Source organism: Ranitomeya imitator, chromosome 3 (genome assembly GCF_032444005.1).
Source record: "Ranitomeya imitator isolate aRanImi1 chromosome 3, aRanImi1.pri, whole genome shotgun sequence".
Classification (NCBI taxonomy): domain Eukaryota; kingdom Metazoa; phylum Chordata; class Amphibia; order Anura; family Dendrobatidae; genus Ranitomeya; species Ranitomeya imitator.
Window position 1 is genome coordinate 89,672,555 of NC_091284.1, and position 25,932 is coordinate 89,698,486.

General features: G+C 43.1%; 1 protein-coding gene across 1 annotated transcript in view; it reads left to right on the forward strand.

Moving 5' to 3' along the window:
- Positions 1–25,932, forward strand: part of LOC138672764 (uncharacterized) — a 143,877-nt gene that overhangs the window by 16,060 nt on the left and 101,885 nt on the right. Inside the window, exons 2-5 of the mRNA XM_069761099.1 lie at positions 821–959; positions 15,961–16,103; positions 18,798–18,915; positions 20,379–20,504. Coding sequence (XP_069617200.1) covers positions 821–959; positions 15,961–16,103; positions 18,798–18,915; positions 20,379–20,504 — 526 coding nt within the window. The remainder of the gene's footprint in view (positions 1–820; positions 960–15,960; positions 16,104–18,797; positions 18,916–20,378; positions 20,505–25,932) is intronic.

Genomic DNA, 25,932 nt, shown 5'->3' on the forward strand with positions numbered 1-25,932 from the left:
ATTTTTTTTAATTTTTTTTTTTTTAAATAAGCAGATATTGCGTTTCAACTCTATGTTTTAACTCTTTATGTACCATTTCATTAATGAGGGTATCTGGCCGACACACACACATATATGTATATATATATATATATATATATATATATATATATATATATACCCATACACAGTGGGTACGGAAAGTATCCAGACCCCTTTAAATAAATTTGCAAACATTTCTACATTTCAGTTTTTTTCAGTCAAGATGGGGTGCAGAGTGTACATTAATGAGAAAAAAGTGAACTTTTTTTATTTTATCAAATGGCTGCAATGAAACAAAGTGAAATATTTAAAGGGGTCTGAATACTTTTCGTACCCATTGTGTGTGTGCGTGTATATATATATATATATATATATATATATATATATATATATATATATGTTCACTTACATTTGTTTTGTGTGTGTAAACATTATATTTGAACATGGTATGTAATGATACTATGGTCTTCAATGGAGAATGTAAAAGAAGAGGTTGGACAAGGAAATTACATCACACTTTTTTTGTTGTTGTTAAGCAATATATCTTTATTTAGCTTACAAATCTGCAGAGAAAACCACATGAAAATCCGCATCAAAACCGTGTGGATTTTCAGCAGCGTTTTCTGCTGTTGAAAAGGCAGAATCTGCGCAGATTTTTGCAACTGCAAAATCCACAACGTGCGCACATACTCTAATATGCATAGCCAGAAAGATTTAGGTAGAGAGACACAGAACGCTTTTACAAATTCTTTTGGTAATGGTGTCCAATAGATCTATTTCCTTTTCTCTGCATTGATAGGAATGGAAGGAATTTTCAAGTAAATTATATGATGCCGTGCAACAACAGATGACTGAGAATAACATCAACTTCTTCAATGACCTGTCAGAAACAGAAAAGATTTTTGTCCTAGAAAAAGCAGCCAAAGCTCTAAAGTCAGGTATTGTGAATAAATAATATGTCTTGCACAAGGTGAATCTTTGTGCACAGAACCTGTAAAAATACACATGCAATACGAATGACTGTGTTATACAAAGACTTTGATTTACAGTCATGGGCAAAAGTGACAGAAATCCTTGAAAATGTTCCAGAAAATGAAGTACTTCTCCAATGAAAATTGTTGCAATTACATATGTATTGTTATACACTTTTATTTCCTTTGTGCGTATTGGAACAACACAAAAAAAAAACGGAAAAAAATAGGCAAATTGGACATAATTTCACACAAAACTTCAAAAATGGGCTAGACAAAATTGTTGCCATCCTCAACTTAATATTTGATTGTACACCCCTTGGAATAAATAACTGCAATCAGTCGCTTCCTATAACCATCAACAAGCTTTTTACACCTCTCAACTGGAATTCTGGAACACTCTTCTTTTGCAAACTGATCCAGGTCTGTCATATTTGATTGTTGTTTTCTCCCAACAACAATTTTAAGATCTCTCCACAAGTTTTCAATGGGATTTAGATCCAGACTCATTGCTGGCCACTTCAGAACTCTCCAGTGCTTTGTTTTCATCCATCTCTGGGTGGTTCTTGAAGTAAGTTTGGGGTCTTTGTTCTGCTGGAAGTGCCATGACCTAAAACGCAAACCCAGCTTTCTGACACTGCTCACTACATTTGCGACCAGGGCCGGCTCCAGGTTTTTGAGGGCCCCGGGCGAACGAGTCTCAGTGGGCCCCCCCAACCCCCCCTTTAACACATCTGTGACGCAGTATATAACACACAGCCCACGCAGTATATAACGCACAGCCCACGCAGTATATAACACACAGCCCACGCAGTATATAACACACAGCCCACGCAATATATAACACACAGCCCACCCCACGCAGTATATAACACACAGCCCACACAGTATATAACGCACAGCCCACGCAGTATATAACGCACAGCCCACGCAGGATATAGCGCACAGCCCACGCAGGATATAGAGCACAGCCCACGCAGGATATAGCGCACAGCCCACGCAGGATATAACGCACAGCCCACGCAGGATATAGCGCACAGCCCACGCAGGATATAGCGCACAGCCCACGCAGGATATAGCGCACAGCCCACGCAGGATATAGCGCACAGCCCGTGAGTCTACACTGTCGGCGAACCATGATGTATATGTGCACAGATGTTACTTTCAGACTTTCAGTTCACGATTTAAATCTGTTACAAAAAAAACAAACATGAAAGCTGCAGACTGTACGAGTATCACAGGTGGCTGAATACATTAGATTCACATTTACTAAGTCATAACTTCCACCACTGACTCAGTAGTTATAGCGCTTACTTCCACTCCCCCGGCCGGCCGCCGCCGCGGAACAATGCTTCGGTTGATCCTTTGATTGACAGCCATATTGGCCATCTTTCTCATACACAGGAGCATTGCTTGGCCAACTACTGCGTTGTTCTCTGAGACATCTCTGTTAGAGACTTATCTTTGGTAGTACGAAGGGATCAGCAGTCAGAAATTAGACATGTCGGATGGACATTTCCACCACCATCAATCGTCTGGCTCCTCCATACTTACACATTAGTTTTGCTATCTTACATTAGTGTGAAGCTTGAAACTGACCTAACCAATACTTTAAAGAGTTTGCAGATCAAATACAAGATGGAATAAAATGGTTAAATTATACCTTTATTGTAAATTAGAAAACATTCATATACTAACATGGTCTTATTAGCCCATGTAGATGTTGCATTTATGATTTTTGGCACTGGTGGACACAGACAGAATATGGGCTCTTTATATGTAAAATAAAAATAGCTTGTATTCAACTTCAGTGCCAATGCCATTCTAGTGATATGTCTGATATGTACAAGAAGTTAGAACAATATGGGAACATTCCAGTCCAGTAGCTCATCATAATGCACAAGCGGTCCCCCCCCCCCCCTCCCCCGGACCCCCTTTCCCCCGCAAAGTGCAGCGTTGGGAGTTGGGACGGACCCTCACCCTCTTTTAACCTCACCGAAGATGATTCACTGTCTGACACTGACAGACTGACACAGAGACAGTACTCACTGCTTCGCCGGCCCCCTCGTTGTGGACACAGCAGGAGAGGGTGCACCGTCCTCACTGCAGGCTGCAGCTGCTGCTCGTCCTCTTCTCCTCCTGCTTGGCGCTGCCGGTCCGGATCTGTCCTCTCCTGTGCTGGATCATCTGGATGGTGGACGCAGCCTGGACGGATAGTTTCTGGACCAGTGCCTGGAATGGGAAGGCTTCAGGCGGCGCGGTCCAACTCCGAACCGCAGCTCTCTCTCTGTCCTCTCTGCCCGCCGACCGGATGTAAGGAGAGATGACCCAGACGAAGTGTCTTCTCTCTTCTGTATCCATGGTGAGGGCCGGGCGGCGGTGAGACTGTATTGCTGCTATTGCAGCTGCGCAGCGCCAGGCAGGCGCCAGCGAAATGGCATCAGAGAGACACAGCTGACTGTGCCCCCTCCCCCCTGCAGCCAAGGCGCCGCCGGGGGACATGTGGATAATGTTGTGAGTGACGCGCGCTGGCGGCTGACGTCACCGTGTACTACCAACTGGGCCCCCCCGTCTTGCCAGGGCCCCGGCATTTGCCCGGGTGCGCCGGGTGCTGACGCCGGCCCTGTTTGCGACCCAAAATCCTACATTGGTACCCAGTGCCAGAGGCAGCAAAACAACCCCAAAACATCTTTAAATCTTTATCATATTTGACTTTTCTTTGTAGGCCTCATTTTGGTTTAATTAAACAGTAGAATTATGTGCTTTAAGAAAAAGCTCTATCTTGGTCTCATTTGTCCACAATTTGCTTTCCCAGAAGGATTTTGGCTTACTCATGTACATTTTGGCAAACTGCAGTCTAACTTTTTTATGTCTCTGTGTCAGTAGTGGGGTCCTCCTGGTTCTCCGGCCAAAGCATTTCATTTCATTCAAATATTGACGGATAGTTTGGGGTGACACTAATGCACCCTGAGCCTGCAGGACGGCTTGAATTTCTTTGGAACTTGATTGGGGCTGCTGATCCACCATCTGGAGTATCCTGCGGTGCAACCATTCATCAATTTGTCTCTGCAATCCACGTCCAGGGAGATTAGCAATAGTGCCATGGGTTGTAAACTTCTTGATTATGTTGCACACCGTGGACAAAAGAACATTAAAGGTACCTTCACACATAACGATATTGTTAACGATATCGTTGCTATTTGTGACGTAGCAACGATATCGTTAATGAAATCGTTATGTGTGACAGCGACCAACGATCAGGCCCCTGCTGGGAGATCGTTGGTCGCTGAATAAAGTCCAGAACTTTATTTCGTCGCTGGACTCCTGCTGACATCGCTGGATCGGCGTGTGTGACACCGATCCAGCGATGTCTTCACTGGTAACCAGGGTAAACATCGGGTAACTAAGCGCAGGGCCGCGCTTAGTAACCCGATGTTTACCCTGGTTACCATGCTAAAAGTTAAAAAAAACAAACACTAGATACTTACCTACCGCTGTCTGTCCTCCAGCGCTGTGCTCTGCACTCCTCCTGTACTGGCTGTGAGCCGGAAAGCAGAGCGGTGACGTCACCGCTCTGCTTTCCGGCTCACAGCCAGTACAGGAGGAGAGCAGAGAAGCAGAGCGCAGCGCTGGAGGACAGACAGCGGTAGGTAAGTATCTAGTGTTTTGTTTTTTTTACTTTTAGCATGGTAACCAGGGTAAACATCGGGTTACTAAGCGCGGCCCTGCGCTTAGTTACCCGATATTTACCCTGGTTACCGGCATCGTTGGTCGCTGGAGAGCGATCTGTGTGACAGCTCTCCAGCGACCAAACAGCGACGCTGCAGCGATCCGGATCGTTGTCGGTATCGCTGCAGCGTCGCTTAATGTGAAGGTACCTTAAGATCTCTGGAGATGGACTTGAGATTGTTGATATTGTTCAATAATTTTGCTTCTCAACTCCTCAGATAGTTCTTTTCTCCTCTTTCTTTTCTATATGCTTAGTATGGCTTACACATACAGACAATGCAAAGGTCAACTTCTACCCTTTTTATCTGGTTTCAGGTGTGATTTTTCATATTGCTCACAACTGTTACTTGCCACAGGTGAATTTGAATGAGCATCACATGCTTGAAACAAAGTTGTTTACACACAATTTTGCAAAAGTGCCAGCAATTTTGTCCAGCCCTTTTTGGGAGTTTTCTGTGAAATTATGTTCAATTTGCTTTTTTGTTCTCATTTTTTTGTGTTGTTCCAATACACACAAAGGAAATACACATATGTATAAGAAAACATGTCTAATTGCAATAATTTTCTGGGAAAAATATTGTGAGAACTGTGAATGACAGCAGCAACACCTATTTGCTTCTACCAACACCCTGGAATGAATCATCATCAGGGGGCAGTGATAGAAGCAGGGTGAGTGACAGCAGCCCTGCCTCACAGCTTCTATCACCACTGTGGAATAAATTGTCATTACAAGTGTTTACAGAATCAGGGTGAGTGACTGCAGCGTCACCATACAGCAGGCATTATAGGCATCAGACAAACCTTTTAATAGTAAGTAATTGTTTGCCAAGTTACAGTGTACCTGCATCCTATTCATTGTCACAGTTTGTATTATTGACAAAGAGATCTGCAAATAGTAGAGTAAAGCAAGAATAACAAGAGTATGCATATGTGCACACATTAAGTATTTGGTGCAGAAATTTCTGCACCATTTCTGCATCGCTTGGCAGGAAAATTGCATCATTGCCGCAATTTTATTGCATTTTTTTACTTGCGTTTTTGTTGCAAATTATTTTGTATTGATTAGTATGAGTGAAATGTGCAAAAAAAACGATGAGGCTACATTCCCACAATGAGTTTTTGGTGAGTTTTTGATGTTGCAGATTTTTTGCACCAGTTCTGTACTTACTAAGTAAAATAGGTTACTTACATGTTTTTGAAAATACGCAGCGTGTAAATCTCACCAAAATCTCATTGTGGAAACATAGCCCGAAAGAATTTACATACTGCAGATTTAAATCTGCTCCAAATCTGCAAGTCACATGTGCATGAGACTTTGGGATTCTCATTCACTTTGCTGGCATCAGAAAAACCTTTCAGGTTTTGCGACAAAACTGCGCAGAAAAAAAAAACTTTACAAAAATGCAACATGTGCACACAGCTTTACAATACAAAGTGTAACTTCACAAGTAAATGAACTCTGTAATATCCAACAGTTGGACAACTCCCACTCTAACGTCATGTAACTCTCCTAACTTGACAGATGACTAAATACTGTATATTAAAATGTACATATAGAGAGCAATTACTGCGGACACCACTTATGCCCAGTCAAATTATGGAATTATGTGTGAATTAGATTACTGGAACAAAATTAAATCATAAACGGGCAATCATTATACAAATATGTCAAACTAAAGGAATGATCACATCAAAATTGCTCAATGGTATCGATAGGCATTAACTGATATTTTAAAACCAATAGCCAAAGAACAAAAAGTCCCATTTTAACCAATTGTAAATAAAACAACTTTTAAATGTTAAATTAAAAATATGGGTAACTAGTGCAAATCACATCTAATTACAGTGCACATAAAAATTAAACTCTGTTCCTTATTGGTATTATCTATGTTTAAATGTATCTCAAAAGGCCAAATTGCTCTGCCAGTTGAGTGGATCAATTGTAATATACATGTGAATAGATCAATCTATTTGTAGCTGCATAGGTGTACAGCTCCAATGATCTCAAATTGTATAACTATTAGAGATGAGTGAGCACTAAAATGCTCGGATGCATGTTACTCGAACTAAGCAATTCCTAATGCTCGGATGCTCGTTTCGAGTAACGGGTACAATGGGAGTCTTGGGGAAATAAGAACATTTTTCCAGCAGACCCTACAAGGAGATCTGGGGGGCAGTAAAAATGATGAAATTTATGGAAAAGTGCTGAATGGAAGAAGAACAGCATGGGGAAGACCCCTGGAAGAATCTCTGACTCCCAGATTGCTGCTGAGAGAAATAGTGTCACACTTTTACTCCACTTTAAGGCCTGACAATAATAATAATAATTTAAGTAAACTAAAATTTAAATTTTTATTGAAATATTGGAAATTTCAGTGTAATTTATGAAGGAAGCAAGAACTGCCAAAATGTGATGTAAGAAAAGAGGGAGTCAGATACACTATGTATTAGAGATAAAAGAGGGCCTCATACACATTCTGTTCAAACTGTTATGTAGTGATACTCCTAGACTCATAAAGGCTATGCACTGCCAACAATTACAAGCAGGGTTATCCATACATCCACACAGTGCAAAGCCATAAAAAAAAATTATAAGGAGGGTCATGCATACACCCCTGAAGTCAACAGCTTGCGGTCATACATAATTTCAAAGTGTAGTTAATGTACTCCTACACTCATAAAGGCTTTGCAGGAAAAAAACATAAGTAGGGTCATCCAGTTAGCCATAGACCCTTGAAGGCAACAACTGGCAGGCCTCATTCAAATATTGAAGATTAAAACCATTTTATGTGCTGCTGCCATCTTGTGTTGTGGAAAAGTTGGTTTATCAAATTGAGCCTAACAGCACTTTCTGTTGACAGGTGAAAGCACCTGTCTGTCCAACCCCCCCTGTTGTGAGTTCTGTTTTTGGGCTCCCTCTGGTGGTTACTGATGGTACTGGGTGATTTGTGTTCTGCTGTCTCTGGTGTCCACCTGTTCTATTAGGATTTGGGAGTTTCCTATTTAACCGGGCTTTCTTGTCATTTCCCCGCCGGCTATCAAGGTTATCAGAGTGTTTTGTTACCTGAGCTTCTGGCTTCAGTAATCTTCAGGACAAGCTAAGTTTTGATTTTCTTGTTCCACGTTTTGCTTTATTTTTGTCTTGTCCAGCTTGCATATAATTGTCTCTTTGCTGCTGGTTGCTTTAGTGGGCTGTAATTGCTCCTCATGTTCCATGAGTTGGAACATGAGTTCAAGTAATTACAGGATGGTTTTTTGAAGGGTTTTTGCTGACCGCGCAGTTTACTTTTGTATCCTCTGCTATCTAGTTTTAGCGGGCCTCATTTTGCTGAATCTGTTTTCATACTGTGTATGTGCCTTCCTCTCATTTCACCGTCATTATATGTGGGGGGCTGCTATTTCTGTGGGGTATTTCTCTGGAGGCAAGAGAGGTCTGTGTTTCTTCTAATAGGGGAAGTTAGATCTTCGGCTGGTGCGAGACGTCTAGGATCAACGTAGGCACGTTACCCGGCTATTGTTATTTGTGTGTTCAGGTTTAGGGTCGCGGTCAGCTCAGGTTCCATCACCCTAGAGCTCGTTGGTGCTTGTCCTTTTGTGATTCCCTGCCATTGGAATCATGACAGTATAGCCGGCCAAAATGTTTGGGCTGAAGTAGGAGGAAAAGTAGTCTGAGGAAGTTTTTTTTTTTTCTCTCTCCTCTGAGGTTGCTGCCTAGCCTTAATTGCAGCCAGGCTGATTTTTTTTTTTTTCCTCCTCTTAATCCTTGAATGGCTCTGACCTTAGCTGTTTATCATGGGCGTCCAGAGTTTAGCTTCCAGCTTGAATAATCTTGCTGCTAAGGTTCAAAATATACAAGATTTTGTTGTACATGCTCCTATGTCTGAACCTAGAATTCCTATTCCAGAGTTCTTTGCTGGAGATAGATCTAGTTTTCTGAATTTTAGGAACAATTGCAAGCTGTTCCTTTCTTTGAAATCTCGCTCTTCTGGAGACCCTGCTCAGCAGGTTAAGATTATTATATCTTTCCTGCGGGGTGACCCTCAAAATTGGGCATTTGCATTGGCACCAGGGGATCCTGCGTTGCTTAATGTGGATGCGTTTTTTCTGGCATTGGGTTTGCTCTATGAGGAACCTAACCAGGAGATTCAGGCTGAAAAAGCTTTATTAGCTCTCTCTCAGGGGCAAGATGAAGCAGAAATATATTGTCAAAAATTTCGGAAATGGTCAGTGCTTACTCAGTGGAATGAGTGCGCCCTGGCTGCAAAGTTCAGAGATGGCCTTTCTGAGGCCATTAAAGATGTTATGGTGGGGTTCCCTGCGCCTACGGGTCTGAATGAGTCTATGACTATGGCTATTCAGATTGATCGGCGTTTACGGGAGCGCAAACCTGTGCACCATTTGGCGGTGTCTTCTGAACAGGCACTTGAGACAATGCAATGTGATAGAGTTCAGTCTAGAAGTGAACGGCAAAACTATAGGCGGAAAAATGGGTTGTGCTTTTATTGTGGTGATTCAGCTCATGTTATATCAGCATGCTCTAAACGCACAAAAAAGGTTGATAAGTCTGTTGCCATTAGTACGTTACAGTCTAAGTTCATTCTGTCTGTGACTCTGATTTGCTCATTATCATCCATTTCCGTCGATGCCTATGTAGATTCAGGCGCTGCCCTGAGTCTTATGGATTGGTCATTTGCCAAGCGATGTGGGTTTAGTCTTGAGCCTCTGGAAGTCCCTATTCCTTTGAAGGGAATTGACTCTACACCTTTAGCTATGAATAAACCTCAGTACTGGACACAAGTGACCATGCGTATGACTCCCGTTCATCAGGAGGTGATTCGCTTCCTGGTATTGTATAATTTACATGATGTTCTAGTACTTGGTCTGCCATGGTTACAAACTCATAATCCAGTCCTCGACTGGAAAACAATGTCTGTGTTAAGCTGGGGATGTCAGGGGTTTCATGATGATGCACCTCCGATTTCTATCGCTTCATCTACTCCTTCTGAGGTTCCTGTATTTTTGTCTGATTATCGGGATGTTTTTGAGGAGCCTAAGCTCAGTTCGCTTCCTCCTCACAGGGATTGCGATTGTGCTATAGATTTAATTCCTGGTAGTAAATTTCCTAAAGGTCGTTTGTTCAATCTGTCAGTGCCAGAGCATACTGCTATGCGGGATTATGTTAAGGAGTCCTTGGAAAAGGGACATGTCCGTCCATCTTCGTCCCCTTTGGAAGCAGGTTTTTTTTTCGTGGCCAAAAAAGATGGGTCCTTGAGGCCTTGTATAGATTATCGTCTTTTAAATAAGATTACCGTAAAATATCAGTATCCTTTGCCTTTGTTGACTGATTTGTTTGCTCGCATTAAGGGGGCTAAATGGTTCACTAAGATTGATCTTCGGGGTGCGTATAATCTTATACGAATAAAGCAAGGTGATGAGTGGAAAACCGCATTTAATACGCCTGAGGGCCATTTTGAGTATTTGGTAATGCCTTTCGGACTTTCTAATGCTCCTTCAGTCTTCCAGTCCTTTATGCACGATATTTTCTGTGAATATCTGGATAAATTTATGATTGTGTATTTGGATGATATTTTGTTTTTTTCTGATGACTGGGAGTCTCATGTTCAGCAGGTCAGGAAGGTGTTTCAGGTCCTGCGGGCTAATTCCTTGTTTGTAAAGGGCTCAAAGTGTCTCTTTGGAGTCCAGAAGATTTCTTTCTTGGGGTATATTTTTTCCCCTTCTACTATTGAGATGGATCCCGTCAAGGTTCGGGCTATTTGTGACTGGACGCAGCCTGCATCTCTTAAGAGTCTGCAGAAGTTCTTAGGCTTTGCTAATTTCTATCGTCGTTTTATAACTAATTTTTCTAGTGTTGTTAAGCCTTTGACGGATTTGACTAAGAAGGGTGCTGATGTTGCTGATTGGTCTCCTGCGGCTGTGGAGGCCTTTCGGGAACTTAAACGCCGGTTTTCTTCTGCTCCTGTGTTGCGTCAGCCTGATGTTTCGTTTCCTTTCCAAGTTGAGGTTGATGCTTCTGAGAATGGAGCGGGGGCGGTTTTGTCACAGAGAAGCTCCGATTGCTCGGTGATGAAGCCATGTGCGTTCTTTTCTAGAAAATTTTCGCCCGCTGAGCGGAATTATGATGTGGGTAATCGGGAACTTTTGGCCATGAAGTGGGCATTTGAGGAGTGGCGTCATTGGCTGGAGGGTGCTAGACATCGTGTGGTGGTCTTGACTGATCACAAAAATCTGATTTACCTTGAGTCTGCCAGGCGTCTGAATCCTAGACAGGCTCGTTGGTCACTGTTTTTCTCTCGTTTCAATTTTGTGGTTTCATACCTGCCAGGTTCAAAGAATGTGAAGGCGGATGCTCTTTCTAGGAGTTTTGTGCCTGACTCCCCTGGAAATTCTGAGCCCACTGGTATCCTTAGGGATGGGGTGATTTTGTCGGCCGTCTTCCCAGACTTGCGACGTGCTTTGCAGGAGTTTCAGGCGGGTAAACCTGATCGTTGTCCGCCTGAGAGACTGTTTGTTCCGGATAGTTGGACCAGTAGAGTCATCTCCGAGGTCCATTCTTCTGCGTTGGCAGGTCATCCTGGAATATTTGGTACTAGAGACTTGGTGGCCAGGTCTTTTTGGTGGCCTTCCTTGTCGAGGGATGTGCATTCTTTTGTGCAGTCTTGTGAGGTTTGTGCTCGGGCTAAGCCTTGCTGTTCTCGAGCCAGTGGATTGTTGTCACCTTTGCCTATCCCGAAGAGGCCTTGGACGCACATTTCCATGGACTTTATTTCGGATCTCCCGGTCTCTCAAAAAATGTCCGTCATCTGGGTTGTGTGTGACCGCTTTTCTAAAATGGTTCATCTTGTACCCTTGCCTAAGTTGCCTTCCTCCTCTGAGTTGGTCCCTCTGTTTTTCCAGAACGTGGTTTGTTTGCATGGGATTCCGGAGAACATCGTTTCTGACAGGGGATCCCAGTTTGTGTCTAGATTTTGGCGGACGTTCTGTGCTAAGATGGGCATTGATTTGTCCTTTTCGTCTGCATTCCATCCTCAGACGAATGGCCAGACGGAGCGAACTAATCAGACCTTGGAAACTTATTTGAGGTGTTTTGTTTCTGCTGATCAGGATGACTGGGTTACCTTTTTGCCGCTGGCAGAGTTTGCCCTTAATAATCGGGCTAGTTCTGCTACCTTGGTTTCTCCTTTCTTTTGTAATTCGGGGTTTCATCCTCGTTTTTTCCTCTGGTCAGGTGGAGCCTTCTGATTATCCTGGAGTGGACATGGTGGTGGATGGGTTGCATCAGATTTGGAGTCATGTGGTGGACAATTTGAAGTTGTCCCAGGAGAAGGCTCAGCAGTTTGCTAATCGCCGTCGCCGCGTGGGTCCTCGACTTCGTGTTGGGGACTTGGTGTGGTTGTCTTCTCGTTTTGTTCCTATGAAGGTCTCTTCTCCTAAGTTCAAGCCTCGGTTCATCGGTCCTTATAGGATCTTGGAAATTCTTAGCCCTGTGTCGTTTCGTTTGGATCTCCCGGCATCGTTTGCTATTCATAATGTGTTCCATCGGTCGTTGTTGCGGAGGTATGAGGTACCTGTTGTTCCTTCGCTTGAGCCTCCTGCTCCGGTGCTGGTGGAGGGAGAATTGGAGTATGTTGTGGAGAAGATCTTGGATTCTCGTGTTTCCAGACGGAAACTCCAATATTTGGTCAAGTGGAAGGGTTATGGTCAGGAGGATAATTCTTGGGTGGTTGCCTCTGATGTTCATGCTGATGATTTGGTCCGCGCTTTTCATAGGGCTCATCCTGGTCGCCCTGGTGGTTCTCGTGAGGGTTCGGTGACCCCTCCTCAAGGGGGGGGTACTGTTGTGAGTTCTGTTTTTGGGCTCCCTCTGGTGGTTACTGATGGTACTGGGTGATTTGTGTTCTGCTGTCTCTGGTGTCCACCTGATCTATTAGGATTTGGGAGTTTCCTATTTAACCGGGCTTTCTTGTCATTTCCCCGCCGGCTATCAAGGTTATCAGAGTGTTTTGTTACCTCAGCTTCTGGCTTCAGTAATCTTCAGGACAAGCTAAGTTTTGATTTTCTTGTTCCACGTTTTGCTTTATTTTTGTCTTGTCCAGCTTGCATATAATTGTCTCTTTGCTGCTGGTTGCTTTAGTGGGCTGTAATTGCTCCTCATGTTCCATGAGTTGGAACATGAGTTCAAGTAATTACAGGATGGTTTTTTGAAGGGTTTTTTGCTGACCGCGCAGTTTACTTTTGTATCCTCTGCTATCTAGTTTTAGCGGGCCTCATTTTGCTGAATCTGTTTTCATACTGTGTATGTGCCTTCCTCTCATTTCACCGTCATTATATGTGGGGGGCTGCTATTTCTGTGGGGTATTTCTCTGGAGGCAAGAGAGGTCTGTGTTTCTTCTAATAGGGGAAGTTAGATCTTCGGCTGGTGCGAGACGTCTAGGATCAACGTAGGCACGTTCCCCGGCTATTGTTATTTGTGTGTTCAGGTTTAGGGTCGCGTTCAGCTCAGGTTCCATCACCCTAGAGCTCGTTGGTGCTTGTCCTTTTGTGATTCCCTGCCATTGGAATCATGACACCCCCCACCCCCTCGGCGGCACTAAAACCCACTCAGACAAGACGCTAGCCGCAGGGCTGCACAAAAAAGGCATAGGCATAGAGGGACCACTCATGCCAGGTGTCCAGCTTTGAGACCCAATACCTGATGGTCACAGAGAAATTAGGAAATGCGCTAGTTTTCTCGGCCAGGAATTGTTGGACCATCTTTAAAAACTACCCGGTTATCAGGGCCTGGATGCTGGGAGGGTGTAATGCAATTGGCCCAGGCCTTTGACAGGGTACCCCTGACTTTGCTGTACATGGTATGTGCCTCCTTCACCTCCCCTCTTTGGTTGGGCAAGGAAGCTTGCCCCCTGCCTATAGCATTGTCTGATGGGAATTTTTTGGCCTTCTGCTATAGCACCATTTTAGTAGACCTCTCTGCTTGAAGAAGGAAAGATTCAAGGTTCTCCTTGCAGCTTGGGTCTAGCAGGGTGAACAACCAGTACTCTTTCTTGGCCAAGATGAATGTAATGCAAGGGTCACACGAAAGGCAGTGGTACATAAAGTCTGCCATATGTGCCAAGGTCCCTACAGCCAACACTTCCCTATTTCCACCATGATGATTACACTCCATCTCCTCCTCCTCCATTTCTTCCACCTCATTCTGCTCCTCTGCCCATCCAGGTAGGAAAGATGGGACGAAGCTTGGATAGGTACTAGCCAGCCAACTAGTATCAGCCAGTTCCTGTTCCTCTTCCTCCTCCTCTTCATTGTTACCCAATCCGCGCTGAGCAGATGAGATGAGGCTGGGTAGTATCTTCTTGCCTCATGTCTTCCTCCATCTCCACCTGTTTACATATATAGCTTCATGGTTAATTGTGAGAATTGACTGTTTAAGTAGAGACAGAAGCGTGATTGTTGCTTTGACTATGGCATCATCGATGCTCACCATCTTTGTGATGTCCTCAAAGTCTGAGAGAACTGCACAAATGTCAGACATCCATGCCCACTCTTCAGTTGTTATGTGCAGAGGCTAACCAGAATACTGACAGACATGTTGGAGCTGGTATTCCACAACCGGCCTCAAAAAGCCTTGCCACCATGTGCAGTGTTGAGTTCCAACATATGGTGACGTTGCACACCAGTCGGTGAGCTGTCACTTGCATGTGCTGCTGCAGCAGTGCCAGAGCGGCGGCAGCTGTAGCTGACTCGCATAAATGGTCACTGACATGGCATACCTTGACCAGAAGCTCTAGCGAAACTGGGCATATATTCAGAAACCGCTGGACTACCAAGTTGAGCACGTGTGCCAAGCATGGTACATGTGTGAGCTTGCCAAGCTTCACAGCAGTCACCAAGTTACGCCCATTATCACACATGACTGTGCATCTTTATTGGCTGTGTAAAAGGTGCCAAACATGCGGGCCAGGGATTTGAGTTTCAAATTCCAGCATCGGCTAATGCTCTCAAAGTGCCAAGCACGTCCGAGCACCCAGATACTTGAGTGATATCTGAATATCACTGAGTACGTTCACTCATCCCCAATAACTGTCATACAAGCAAAAGCACTGCTGTCCATTATCTGACTATCAGGGATTGTATTCTATTTTGTAATAAGTATAAAAATAGCAAAGGGTTGAAAGCCAACCAAGCTTTAGGAAAAGGGGGTTGCCCACAAAGTATTTAAGTAAATAGCAAAAAGGGAACCTAAAACATAACATTTATTACATCCATTAAAAATAACAAGACACAACACATAAAAACCAAACATGTGCATTAACCAATCGTTAATCAGACAATAGGTTGATTATTAATCAAGAGATCAAACAATAGTGTTTAGGACAGATTGGTTTCTTATACTTCCAAAACAATTATTCAACTAATAAGCCGAAGGCTCAGCAGAGAAACCAAACGCACAAATCTAAACAGATACTAATGCTATTGTCCATGCCAGCATACTGATACTCAAATACATGAAACAAATCAATACCACTGATGATCACTCATAGTATGCTTGCAAAAATGAATGAGGGTACATAATAAAATAATATGGAACAATCTCAACAAATGATGGAGATACCACATAAAGGACGCACCCTCCTGTTAGTTAGGGTACTTCGCCATCATAAGTATTCACATAGGCTCTATGTACAAGAATATTAGTCCAAGTGTCATAAGTGCTTGGTCAAAACTTCATCAGTTTTTTCTCGGATGGAAAAAAAAAAAAAAGGATGATAATTTCTCAATTTCTTCTATGAAACCGTCTATGAAAAACGGATAGCATACAGATGGTATTTTACTGCTGTATTTCTTTCAAGTGCCTGTAAACTTGCATTGGCAAGTTTGATCCTAGACAATGGAAATTGGACATGTCGCTGTACTTTTGTGTAGACCATTTGATGTGTAAAAATACACTGAAAATTTAACAGCTATACAGACATTCATAGGTGCAAGTGCTTTTCGTTAAAAAAGTAGGTAGAACTTGTACTTGAAAAATTGATGTCTGAATACACCCTTGCACTCACTTAGGATGCCTACACTAATCAGCACCATTTGGGAAATTGCTATAAAATAATTTAGAAGTCGAAAAGGTAGACGTATCATCTATAAAAATTACCCTGATCATTTTTTTTTTCTAAAAATGGTAGACAAAAATCTATAGACACAGATGGAATTCTCTCACTTCCAGGTGCCATTTACAATGAACTTTCAGCTCGGATCAGCTCCAGCTTGGAAGAAAATATACTCAGTTATGTTGCTCAAGAACAACAAGATGGCAACATTCCAAGAAGGCCGTCAGAAGTGGTGTCTTCTCATATTCAGGATGGAGTGGTAGGTGAAACTTGTTCTTTTTCCTGCAAAAGTAGAAGGAAAGAATAGGTTTTATTCACATAAAAAGTAAGGGACTGGCATTTTGTACAAAAACTGCAAACCTTATTATTGCATATTGGAAAATATAGTGACAGTTCAGTAGCACAGTTAAAGGATTATTGACTCTACTGCAGACATTCATCAGTTGCAACTCTTAACATTTTTTTAAGAGTTAAGTTTATTATATATAAGAGTCAGTTTTATTGTTCTAATACATATAAAATATCTGCACATACCCTAAGGGTACCGTCACACAGTGGCACTTTTGTCGCTACGACGGTACGATTCGTGACGTTCCAGCGATATCCATACGATATCGCTGTGTCTGACACGCAGCAGCGATCAGGTATCCTGCTGAGAATCGTACGTCGTAGCAGATCGTTTGGAACATTCTTTCGTCGCTGGATCTCCCGCTGTCATCGCTAGATCGGTGTGTGTGACACCGATCTAGCGATGCGTTCCCTTGTAACCAGGGTAAACATCGGGTTACTAAGCGCAGGACCGTGCTTAGTAACCCGATGTTTACCCTGGTTACCAGCGTAAATGTAAAAAAAAAAAAAACAGTACATACTTACATTCCGGTGTCCGTCAGGTCCCTTGCCGTCTGCTTCCCGCACTCACTGACTGCCGGCCGTAAAGTGAAAGCAGAGCACAGCGGTGACGTCACCGCTGTGCTGTGCTTTCACTTTACGGCCGGCAGTCAGTGAGTGCGGGAAGCAGACGGCAAGGGACAGACACCGGAATGTAAGTATGTGCTGTTTGTTTGTTTTTTACGCTGGTAACCAGGGTAAACATCGGGTTACTAAGCTCGGTCCTGCGCTTAGTAACCCGATGTTTACCCTGGTTACCCGGGCACCTCGGCATCGTTGGCCGCTGGAGAGCTGTCTGTGTGACAGCTCTCCAGCGACCACACTACGACTTACCAACGATCACGGCCAGGTCGTATCGCTGGTCGTGATCGTAGGTAAATCGCATAGTGTGACGGTACCCTTAGAGTTCTTACACTTAGCATGTAGCAGAGCTCAAAAAGCTAACTCACCTCAACCAGATTCTGTATGTACATTGTATATTGACAATGAGCTGCTTATCAGAGGAGGGGTCGTGGTCGGACCAGGGCTCAAGTAAGCATCAGTCCTGGCAGTAATTATCTCCTGGTGACAAAACCTTCATTATAAGGAAACAGCAGGACATAGTCTAATAAGGCTAGGGTCACATTGCGTTAATGTTTTTAGCCGGGGGGGGGGGGGGGGCAATAACCATGGTCCCTCTCTAGGCTGTTAATATGTGCCCTCAGTCACTGGCTTTCCCACTCTGGCGGAGAAAATTGCGCGGGAGCCCACGCCAATTTTTTCCGGGATTTAACCCTTTAATTTAATAGCTAGAGACCCCAAATTTTACACAGAGACACTTGTTACATTAGTAAAGAGGAATATGTAATAAAAGAAGGGATATGATATGGTTTACTGTATGTAAACCATGTCTCATATCATGTCGGGTTTAGGAAGGAGATAGGAAAAGCCGGCAACTGAATCACCGGCTTTTCTGCTATCTAGCGCTGAATTATATATATATATATATATATATATATATATATAGATACAAAAATATCACAGCAGCACATGTACATGAATCAGCCATGTGAAAACACAGACAAATATACATTTCTCCAAAATATTTTTTTTCATAAAAATTTTCTCAAAAAAATTTTTTTCATAAAACTTACAGTTAAAATGGAGATTTTTGGGTGATATTTTTGTATCTATTTGTTGCAGTTTGCAGCTTGCACGTGTTTATATTGGGAGTGCTGACTTGGTTTTTTTTCTTCTATATATATATATATATATATATATATATATATGTGTCTCACTGACACATATATATATCTATTCTATGTGTACACATTTATTCTACCTATTCTATTCTGTCAGTGTGATTTTACTGTACACTGCACTGAATTGCCGGCTTTTCTAGAGAACACCGCTGCGTATTTCTCGCAAGTCACACTGCTGGTCCGTGTGTAATCCATATTTTTCTCACCCCCATAGACTTTCATTGGCTTTTTTTTTGCGCAATACGGTGAGAAACACAGCATGCTGGGATTTTCTACGGCCGTACAAGACCGTATAATACGGATTCGTAAAATACGTCAGATAGGAGCTGGGCCATAGAGAATTATTGGGCCGTGTGCAATGCGTATTTTCTGGACGTATTTTCTGCGCTCATACGTCCGTAAAGCTCGCTAGTGTGACGCCGGCCTAAGACTGGGATTTAAGGGGTAAGGTTTTTCCTTGTGGAGAGTGACATGTCAGGTCTTGCATGCCAGTATGAGGAGATAAAAATACCTTGCATGATCCTCTGGAAAATTAAATATGCAAATTGTCTCTTTAGAGAGGAACAGGACTTGAACTCTATTGCCACCTATTGGAAGTAGTAATCCTATATCAATATTGATCGTAAGTCAATATCAACCCTTTGAAATAATAAAACTTTAGACAATATCAAGCTCTACAAAACTTTCTACAAAAGCTTAATTACAAGAATCTTCCAAGTTATAAAATGAAAGTATTTAAGATTGCTATACGGCTACTACATTTTACAAACAAATGTAATTTGTTTCTGTTACATTTTTTTCACATTTAATATTTATTTATTTAGATCAGCATATTAGAAAGCAGACCATGCATGAAGGTAAAATTACATGTTCTTCTAAATCAGCCCATACCAGTCACACTCAGAACTCTGACCTGGAAATTGCAGTTATCTAATGCAAAAGGTAATGATGAACACGTGCACATGCCTCAACCCCCAGATTTCTGCAATAGATGTGTGTAAATATACAATAATTTAATTTTGCATTGTGTAACCTTTAAACATGCGTTGCGATCACCTTTCTGTTCTTATATCCTTCCCTATTTCCTATTTATAAACGTTATACTGACTCATTGAATTGTGACCTAAAAGGAACAAGTAAGGCCGGTTTCACAGTCAGAATACAGACCATGACGTTCTGATCATCCACAGGTCTCCTGACCCAAACTCAACAATCTCGTAATCTTATATGTTGAGTTCTGGTCAATTGATCTACAACCAGTCTACAGATCATGGACCACCCTAGAACCGTGAAACGTAGATGCGTAATCTCAGGCTAACACTCAGTGCTCTGCTGGTGGACATCCAAACCGCTAGCTTGGTCAAGGCTTACACTAGATCTTCTTTCATACTTTAGGCCATATCCTAAAATCATAGGAAAATGGCAAGACACAGTTATCAATTTACTCATGCACATTCAAGAGGAATGATAGAGGAACCTCACAACACAGAGTTGCAATAACAGAAGCTCGAGTTATCGCTTCATTGAGAATAATTTACTGAGACCACAATCACACTTGTGTTAGCACTTTTTTATTAGGCTTCAATAGTGTAGTGTCCTAGCATTGTGTGAAGCAATTTGAAAAAAGAAAATTATGCCTTATGGACATTTGACTGATCCCCACCCAAAAAACATCAGTCACACAGATCATAATTAATTTATCATATACATCATGGTTTCAATAAAAAAGGAAATAATAATGCCAAAAACTGAAGTGTAAAAAGGATTAGCAAGTCCTCTTTAATGGGAATCTGTCTGTAGGATCAACCCTCCTGCAGGTCATAGGAAGCTGAATAAAATGATAGCTTAATATCTGTGATCCAATGTCTTATTCCAGAAAAATATATATTTTTCTTATATGTAAATGATCTAGTTTGATCTATGGGCTGGACACTGATTGCTGTGAGAATCTGTACCCAAAGCTTATTTCAAATGAAAGCAGTTGTTACCAGTGTGAAACATGTAATGACTGACAGTCAGCTCTCCTGATCTACATGTCTCACATGGGTATCTCCCTGTTTCATTTAAAATCATCCCTGGAGACAGATTCTCAGGAAGATCTATGTCCGGCCCATAGATCTTAACAGCTCATTTAGATATTAAGAAAAATGTTGATTTCTCTGCAATAAGACATCGGATCACAGAGATCAAGGTATCATTTTATTCATATCCCTATAAGCTGCATGCCCATATAGACGGTTTAGGAGGGTTGATCCTACTGACAGATTCCCTTTAACTAACATAGACAGAGTCAGAATAGTTCCCAGCAAAAAGGATGAGGGTAATGGTGTTTGTGTGCTCGATATGCTTGAGTGGCCACTAGTTCTACCAACAAGGTTAATTGATTAACTGTGCCATTTTTGCAGCCCGCTTGGATCTGACACAAGTATCCATGAACAAGGCCCGATCTGTACTAGACCTACAGATAGCTCTACATTGTGAGGATCTGCTCTCAAAGGAGCAAACATTTAATAATCTGAAAGATAACAAAGGTAAGTAACGTATAGAGGCCAACATTAGATTAGTGTTAAGCCTTAAGGCTTCAATACATATTAAAGGTACTGCATAAACCAGTGCACCGTTAGAAAAACAAAGATGGCCTCTCTGGCCTAAAAGGAAAACAATAATATAATGTATGGCACAGTCCGTGTTTATGCGGAGATTCACGTGCCCAGGAACAAACAACAAAAAAGTTCCAGTTTCCTTCATGACAACACAGATCTGGAGTTTGCACCTCCACACACACCCAACACTGAATGAGCCACAATGCTGTGTATTAATCCTCTGGACTCCACCCAGTCTACAGATGGTCACTCAATGTGGCAGAATAAACCATCTCAGCACTTAGTATGCTGGAATGTTTTCCTAGGTTCAAATCACTAAAGCTAACAAACGCAGTGATACATATCTCCTTTTCAGTACCTTGCCAGTGACTATATATATATATATATATATATATATATATATATATATATATATTTATATATATATATATATATATATATATATATATATATATATATATATATATTACATGGTGGCCCGATTCTAATGCATCGGGTATTCTAGAATATGCATGTCCACGTAGTATATTGCACCCCCCGAAGTATTTTATTGCCCAGCCACGTAGTATATTGCCCAGTCACGTAGTATATTGCCCAGCCACGTAGTATATTGCCCAGCCACGTAGTATATTGCCCAGTCATGTAGTATATTGCCCAGCCACGTAGTATATTGCCCAGTAACATAGTATATTGCCCAGTGACGTAGTACATTGCCCAGCCATGGCAGGTCCTTCTCGCATAGCATTCTTGGCGTCGGAACCTGCTGCTTGCACTGCCGAGGACAGCGGGTGACATCGGAGGGTGAGAATAACCTTTTTTTTTTATTATCATTATTTGTAACATTAGATCTTTTCACTATTGATGCTGCATACGCAGCATTAATAGTAAAAAGTGGTCACACAGGGTTAATAGCTGCGTTACCGGAGTACATTACACCGCGCTCCGGTAACGCTGGCATTAACCTGGTGTGAGGGCTGACTGGAGGGGAGTATGGAGCGGGCACTGACTGCGGGAAGGAAAGAGCGGCCATTTTACCGCCGGACTGTGCCCGTCGCTGATTGGTCGTGGCAATGGTCGTGGGCGTTTTCCCACAACCAATCAGCGACTTGGATTTCCTTGACAGACAGAGGCCGCGACCAATGAATATCTGTGACAGACAGACAGACAGACAGATGGAAGTGACCCTTAGACAATTATATAGTAGATATATATATATATATATATATATATACAGGTCCTTCTCAAAAAATTAGCATATAGTGTTAAATTTCATTATTTACCATAATGTAATGATTACAATTAAACTTTCATATATTATAGATTCATTATCCACCAACTGAAATTTGTCAGGTCTTTTATTCTTTTAATACTGATGATTTTGGCATACAACTCCTGATAACCCAAAAAACCTGTCTCAATAAATTAGCATATTTCACCCATCCAATCAAATAAAAGTGTTTTTTAATAACAAACAAAAAAACCATCAAATAATAATGTTCAGTTATGCACTCAATACTTGGTCGGGAATCCTTTGGCAGAAATGACTGATTCAATGCGGCGTGGCATGGAGGCAATCAGCCTGTGACACTGCTGAGATGTTATGGAGGCCCAGGATGCTTCAATAGCGGCCTTAAGCTCATCCAGAGTGTTGGGTCTTGCGTCTCTCAACTTTCTCTTCACAATATCCCACAGATTCTCTATGGGGTTCAGGTCAGGAGAGTTGGCAGGCCAATTGAGCACAGTAATACCATGGTCAGTAAACCATTTACCAGTGGTTTTGGCACTGTGAGCAGGTGCCAGGTCGTGCTGAAAAATGAAATCTTCATCTCCATAAAGCATTTCAGCCGATGGAAGCATGAAGTGCTCCAAAATCTCCTGATAGCTAGCTGCATTGACCCTGCCCTTGATGAAACACATTGGACCAACACCAGCAGCTGACATGGCACCCCACACCATCACTGACTGTGGGTACTTGACACTGGACTTCAGGCATTTTGGCATTTCCTTCCCCCCTTCCTTCCTCCAGACTCTGGCACCTTGATTTCCGAATGACATGCAAAATTTGCTTTCATCAGAAAAAAATACTTGGGACCACTTAGCAACAGTCCAGTGCTGCTTCTCTGTAGCCCAGGTCAGGCGCCTCTGCCGCTGTTTATGGTTCAAAAGTGGCTTTACCTGGGGAATGCGGCACCTGTAGCCCATTTCCTGCACACGCCTGTGCACGGTGGCTCTGGATGTTTCCACACCAGACTCAGTCCACTGCTTCCTCAGGTTCCCCAAGGTCTGGAATCGGTCCTTCTCCACAATCTTCCTCAGGGTCCGGTCTCCTCTTCTCGTTGTACAGCGTTTTCTGCCACATTGTTTCCTTCCAACAGACTTACCATTGAGGTGCCTTGATACAGCACTCTGGGAACAGCCTATTTGTTGAGAAATTTCTTTCTGGGTCTTACCCTCTTGCTTGAGGGTGTCAATGATGGCCTTCTTGACATCTGTGAGGTCACTAGTCTTACCCATGATGGGGGTTTTGAGTAATGAACCAGGCAGGGAGTTTATAAAAGCCTCAGGTATCTTTTGCATGTGTTTAGAGTTAATTAGTTGATTCAGAAGATTAGGGTAATAGGTCGTTTAGAGAACCTTTTCTTGATATGCTAATTTATTGAGACAGGTTTTTTGGGTTATCAGGAGTTGTATGCCAAAATCATCAGTATTAAAAGAATAAAAGACCTGACAAATTTCAGTTGGTGGATAATGAATCTATAATATATGAAAGTTTAATTGTAATCATTACATTATGGTAAATAATGAAATTTAACACTATATGCTAATTTTTTGAGAAGGACCTGTATGTATACATACACATAAATAAGTATTTGATATTCTTCCGATTTTGCAAGTTTTTCCACCTTCAAAGAATGGAGAGGTCTGCAATTTGTATCGTAGGTACACTACAACTGTGAAAAACAGAATCTAAAAACAAAATCCAGAAAATCCCATTGTATGATTTTTACTTAATTAATTTGCATTGTACTGCATGAAACAAGTGTCACGCTCACGCCCTGACTGGTGGGCGTAAGCTCGGGGGTTTGTGGCCCCACTGTGCCACAAACCAGACTACCCTGGAAGGGGCGTGACTATGACAGCTGCCTGGGTTTTCACTGGAGCCTCTGATGGTGAGGTCAGGCTTGTGCAGTAGGCAGCTGCCAGGTGCTACTCCAGGGTGGTGTCTGGCTGTGGCTGCTGATCCCACTTGGAGAACAAGTACACTAGGACAGGTGCGGGCATCAGGCAGGACTGGCAGAAGAGCACGGCTGAAACTCAGACGAGTAGGCTGGCACGGCTGAGACACAGGGTTGACAGAGACATGACAGAGAACACAGGGCTGGCAGAGAACACGGCAGAGAACACAGGGCTGGCAGGAACACAGGACTTCCAGGGTCGGCAGGAAACAGGACTGGCTAGGACGGCAGGAAGACAGGACTGGAAGGCACGGCAGGAACGGCTGGACTGGCAGGAACACTGGATAGGAAGGCACAGCAGAGAACACAGGACTGATTGATGTGGTGTATGAATGAACAGGTAGGGGCCTGTTCACACTGGAGGTGCAGGTACGGATATGTAGTTAGGAGGAACAGATAGGGACCTGTTCACACTGGAGGTGCAGGAATGGATATGAAATATGAAGGAACAGGTAGGGACCTGTTCACACAGGAGGTGCAGGTATGGATATGTAGTTAGGAGGAACAGGAAGGGACCTGTTCACACAGGAGGTGCAGATACGGAAATGTAGTATGAAAGAAGTAAGAGGGAACAGGTTGGGACCTGTTCAGACTGGAAGAGAACTGCAAGGCTGCGAATAGGAGCGGTAGAGCAGCAAGAGATAGCACAGCAATAAAAGCTAAGCAGAACGGAGCCACAAGGAATGTGGAGAGGAGCTGCAGCAAGAGATTAGTGCAGCAACGGGAGCGGAGCAGAGCAGAACCGCAGGAGTGCAGAGTAGAGATCAAGCCACAAAGGTACAGAGCAGGCAGAGCCGCAAGAGTGCGGACCGTAAGCAGACTGAGAACACAAGGAAAGACACAGCTGGGAATGAAGCCACAGACAAGGAGACAGAGATAGGACAAAGTACAGACAAGGCACTGGAACAAGACACAAGGACAAAGACACAGGGACCAGGATATTCTGCCTCCTGGAGGGCGGACAACAAGATCAAGGCTATAGCACAGAGAAAAGCCTCCAGAGAGGGAGTAACTCAGAGCAAGGCCTGGCAAACTCAGAAGCTAAACAGTAACTGAGCTAACACATTGCACAGGCCCAGACCACAGGGTGGAGCTGCACTAAATACTGGAGGCCTCTTGGTAATTGGTCAGGAACAGATTAAACAGATGCACCTGATTCCTATAAGAACCAGAGAGTTCAGGCGCCGACCCCCTATACACAGAGCCAGGAAGCATGCAGAGGGCAGAGAGACAGAATATGCAGCTGGCATGAAACAGAAACCACATCATGACCTGGAGCAGTGGGTAAGATAGTGTGGGAGATGCGAGGCCATGCCCTGATGCCAGCAGAGTTGTTACAACAAGTATTTGAAACAATAGAAAAACAGAACTTAATATTTGGTGCAGAAACCTTTGTTTGCAATTACAGATGTTTCATGTAGTTCTTGACCAAGTTTGCACACACTGCAGCAGAGATTTTGGCCCACTCCTCCATACTCATCTTCTCCAGATCTTTCAGCTTTTGGGGCTGTCACTGGGCAACATTGAGTTTCAGCTCTCTTCAAAGATTTTCTATTGGGTTCAGGTCTGGACATTGGCTATGCCACTCCATGACCTTGAAATGCTTCTTAAGGTACCTTCACACTCAGCGATGCTGCAGCGATACCGACAACGATGTCGATCGCTGCAGCATCGCTGTTTAGTCGCTGGAGAGCTGTCACACACACCAACGATCCCGAGGTACCCGGGTAACCAGGGTAAACATCGGGTTACTAAGCGCAGGAGTGCAGGAGGAGTGCAGAGAAGCTGAGCGCCGGGGACAGACAGCGGTAGGTAAGTATGTAGTGTTTGTTTTTTTTACTTTTACGCTGGTAACCAGGGTAAACATCGGGTTACTAAGCGCGGCCTTGCGCTTAGTAACCCGATGTTTACCCTGGTTACCAGTGAAGACATCGCTGGATCGGTGTCACACACGCCGATCCAGCGATGTCTGCAGGGAGTCCAGCGACGAAATAAAGTTCTGGACTTTCCTCAGTGACCAACGATCTCCCAGCAGGGGCCTGATCGTTGGTCGCTGTCACACAGAACGATTTCCTTAACGATATCGTTGCTACGTCACAAAAAGCAACGATATCGTTAAC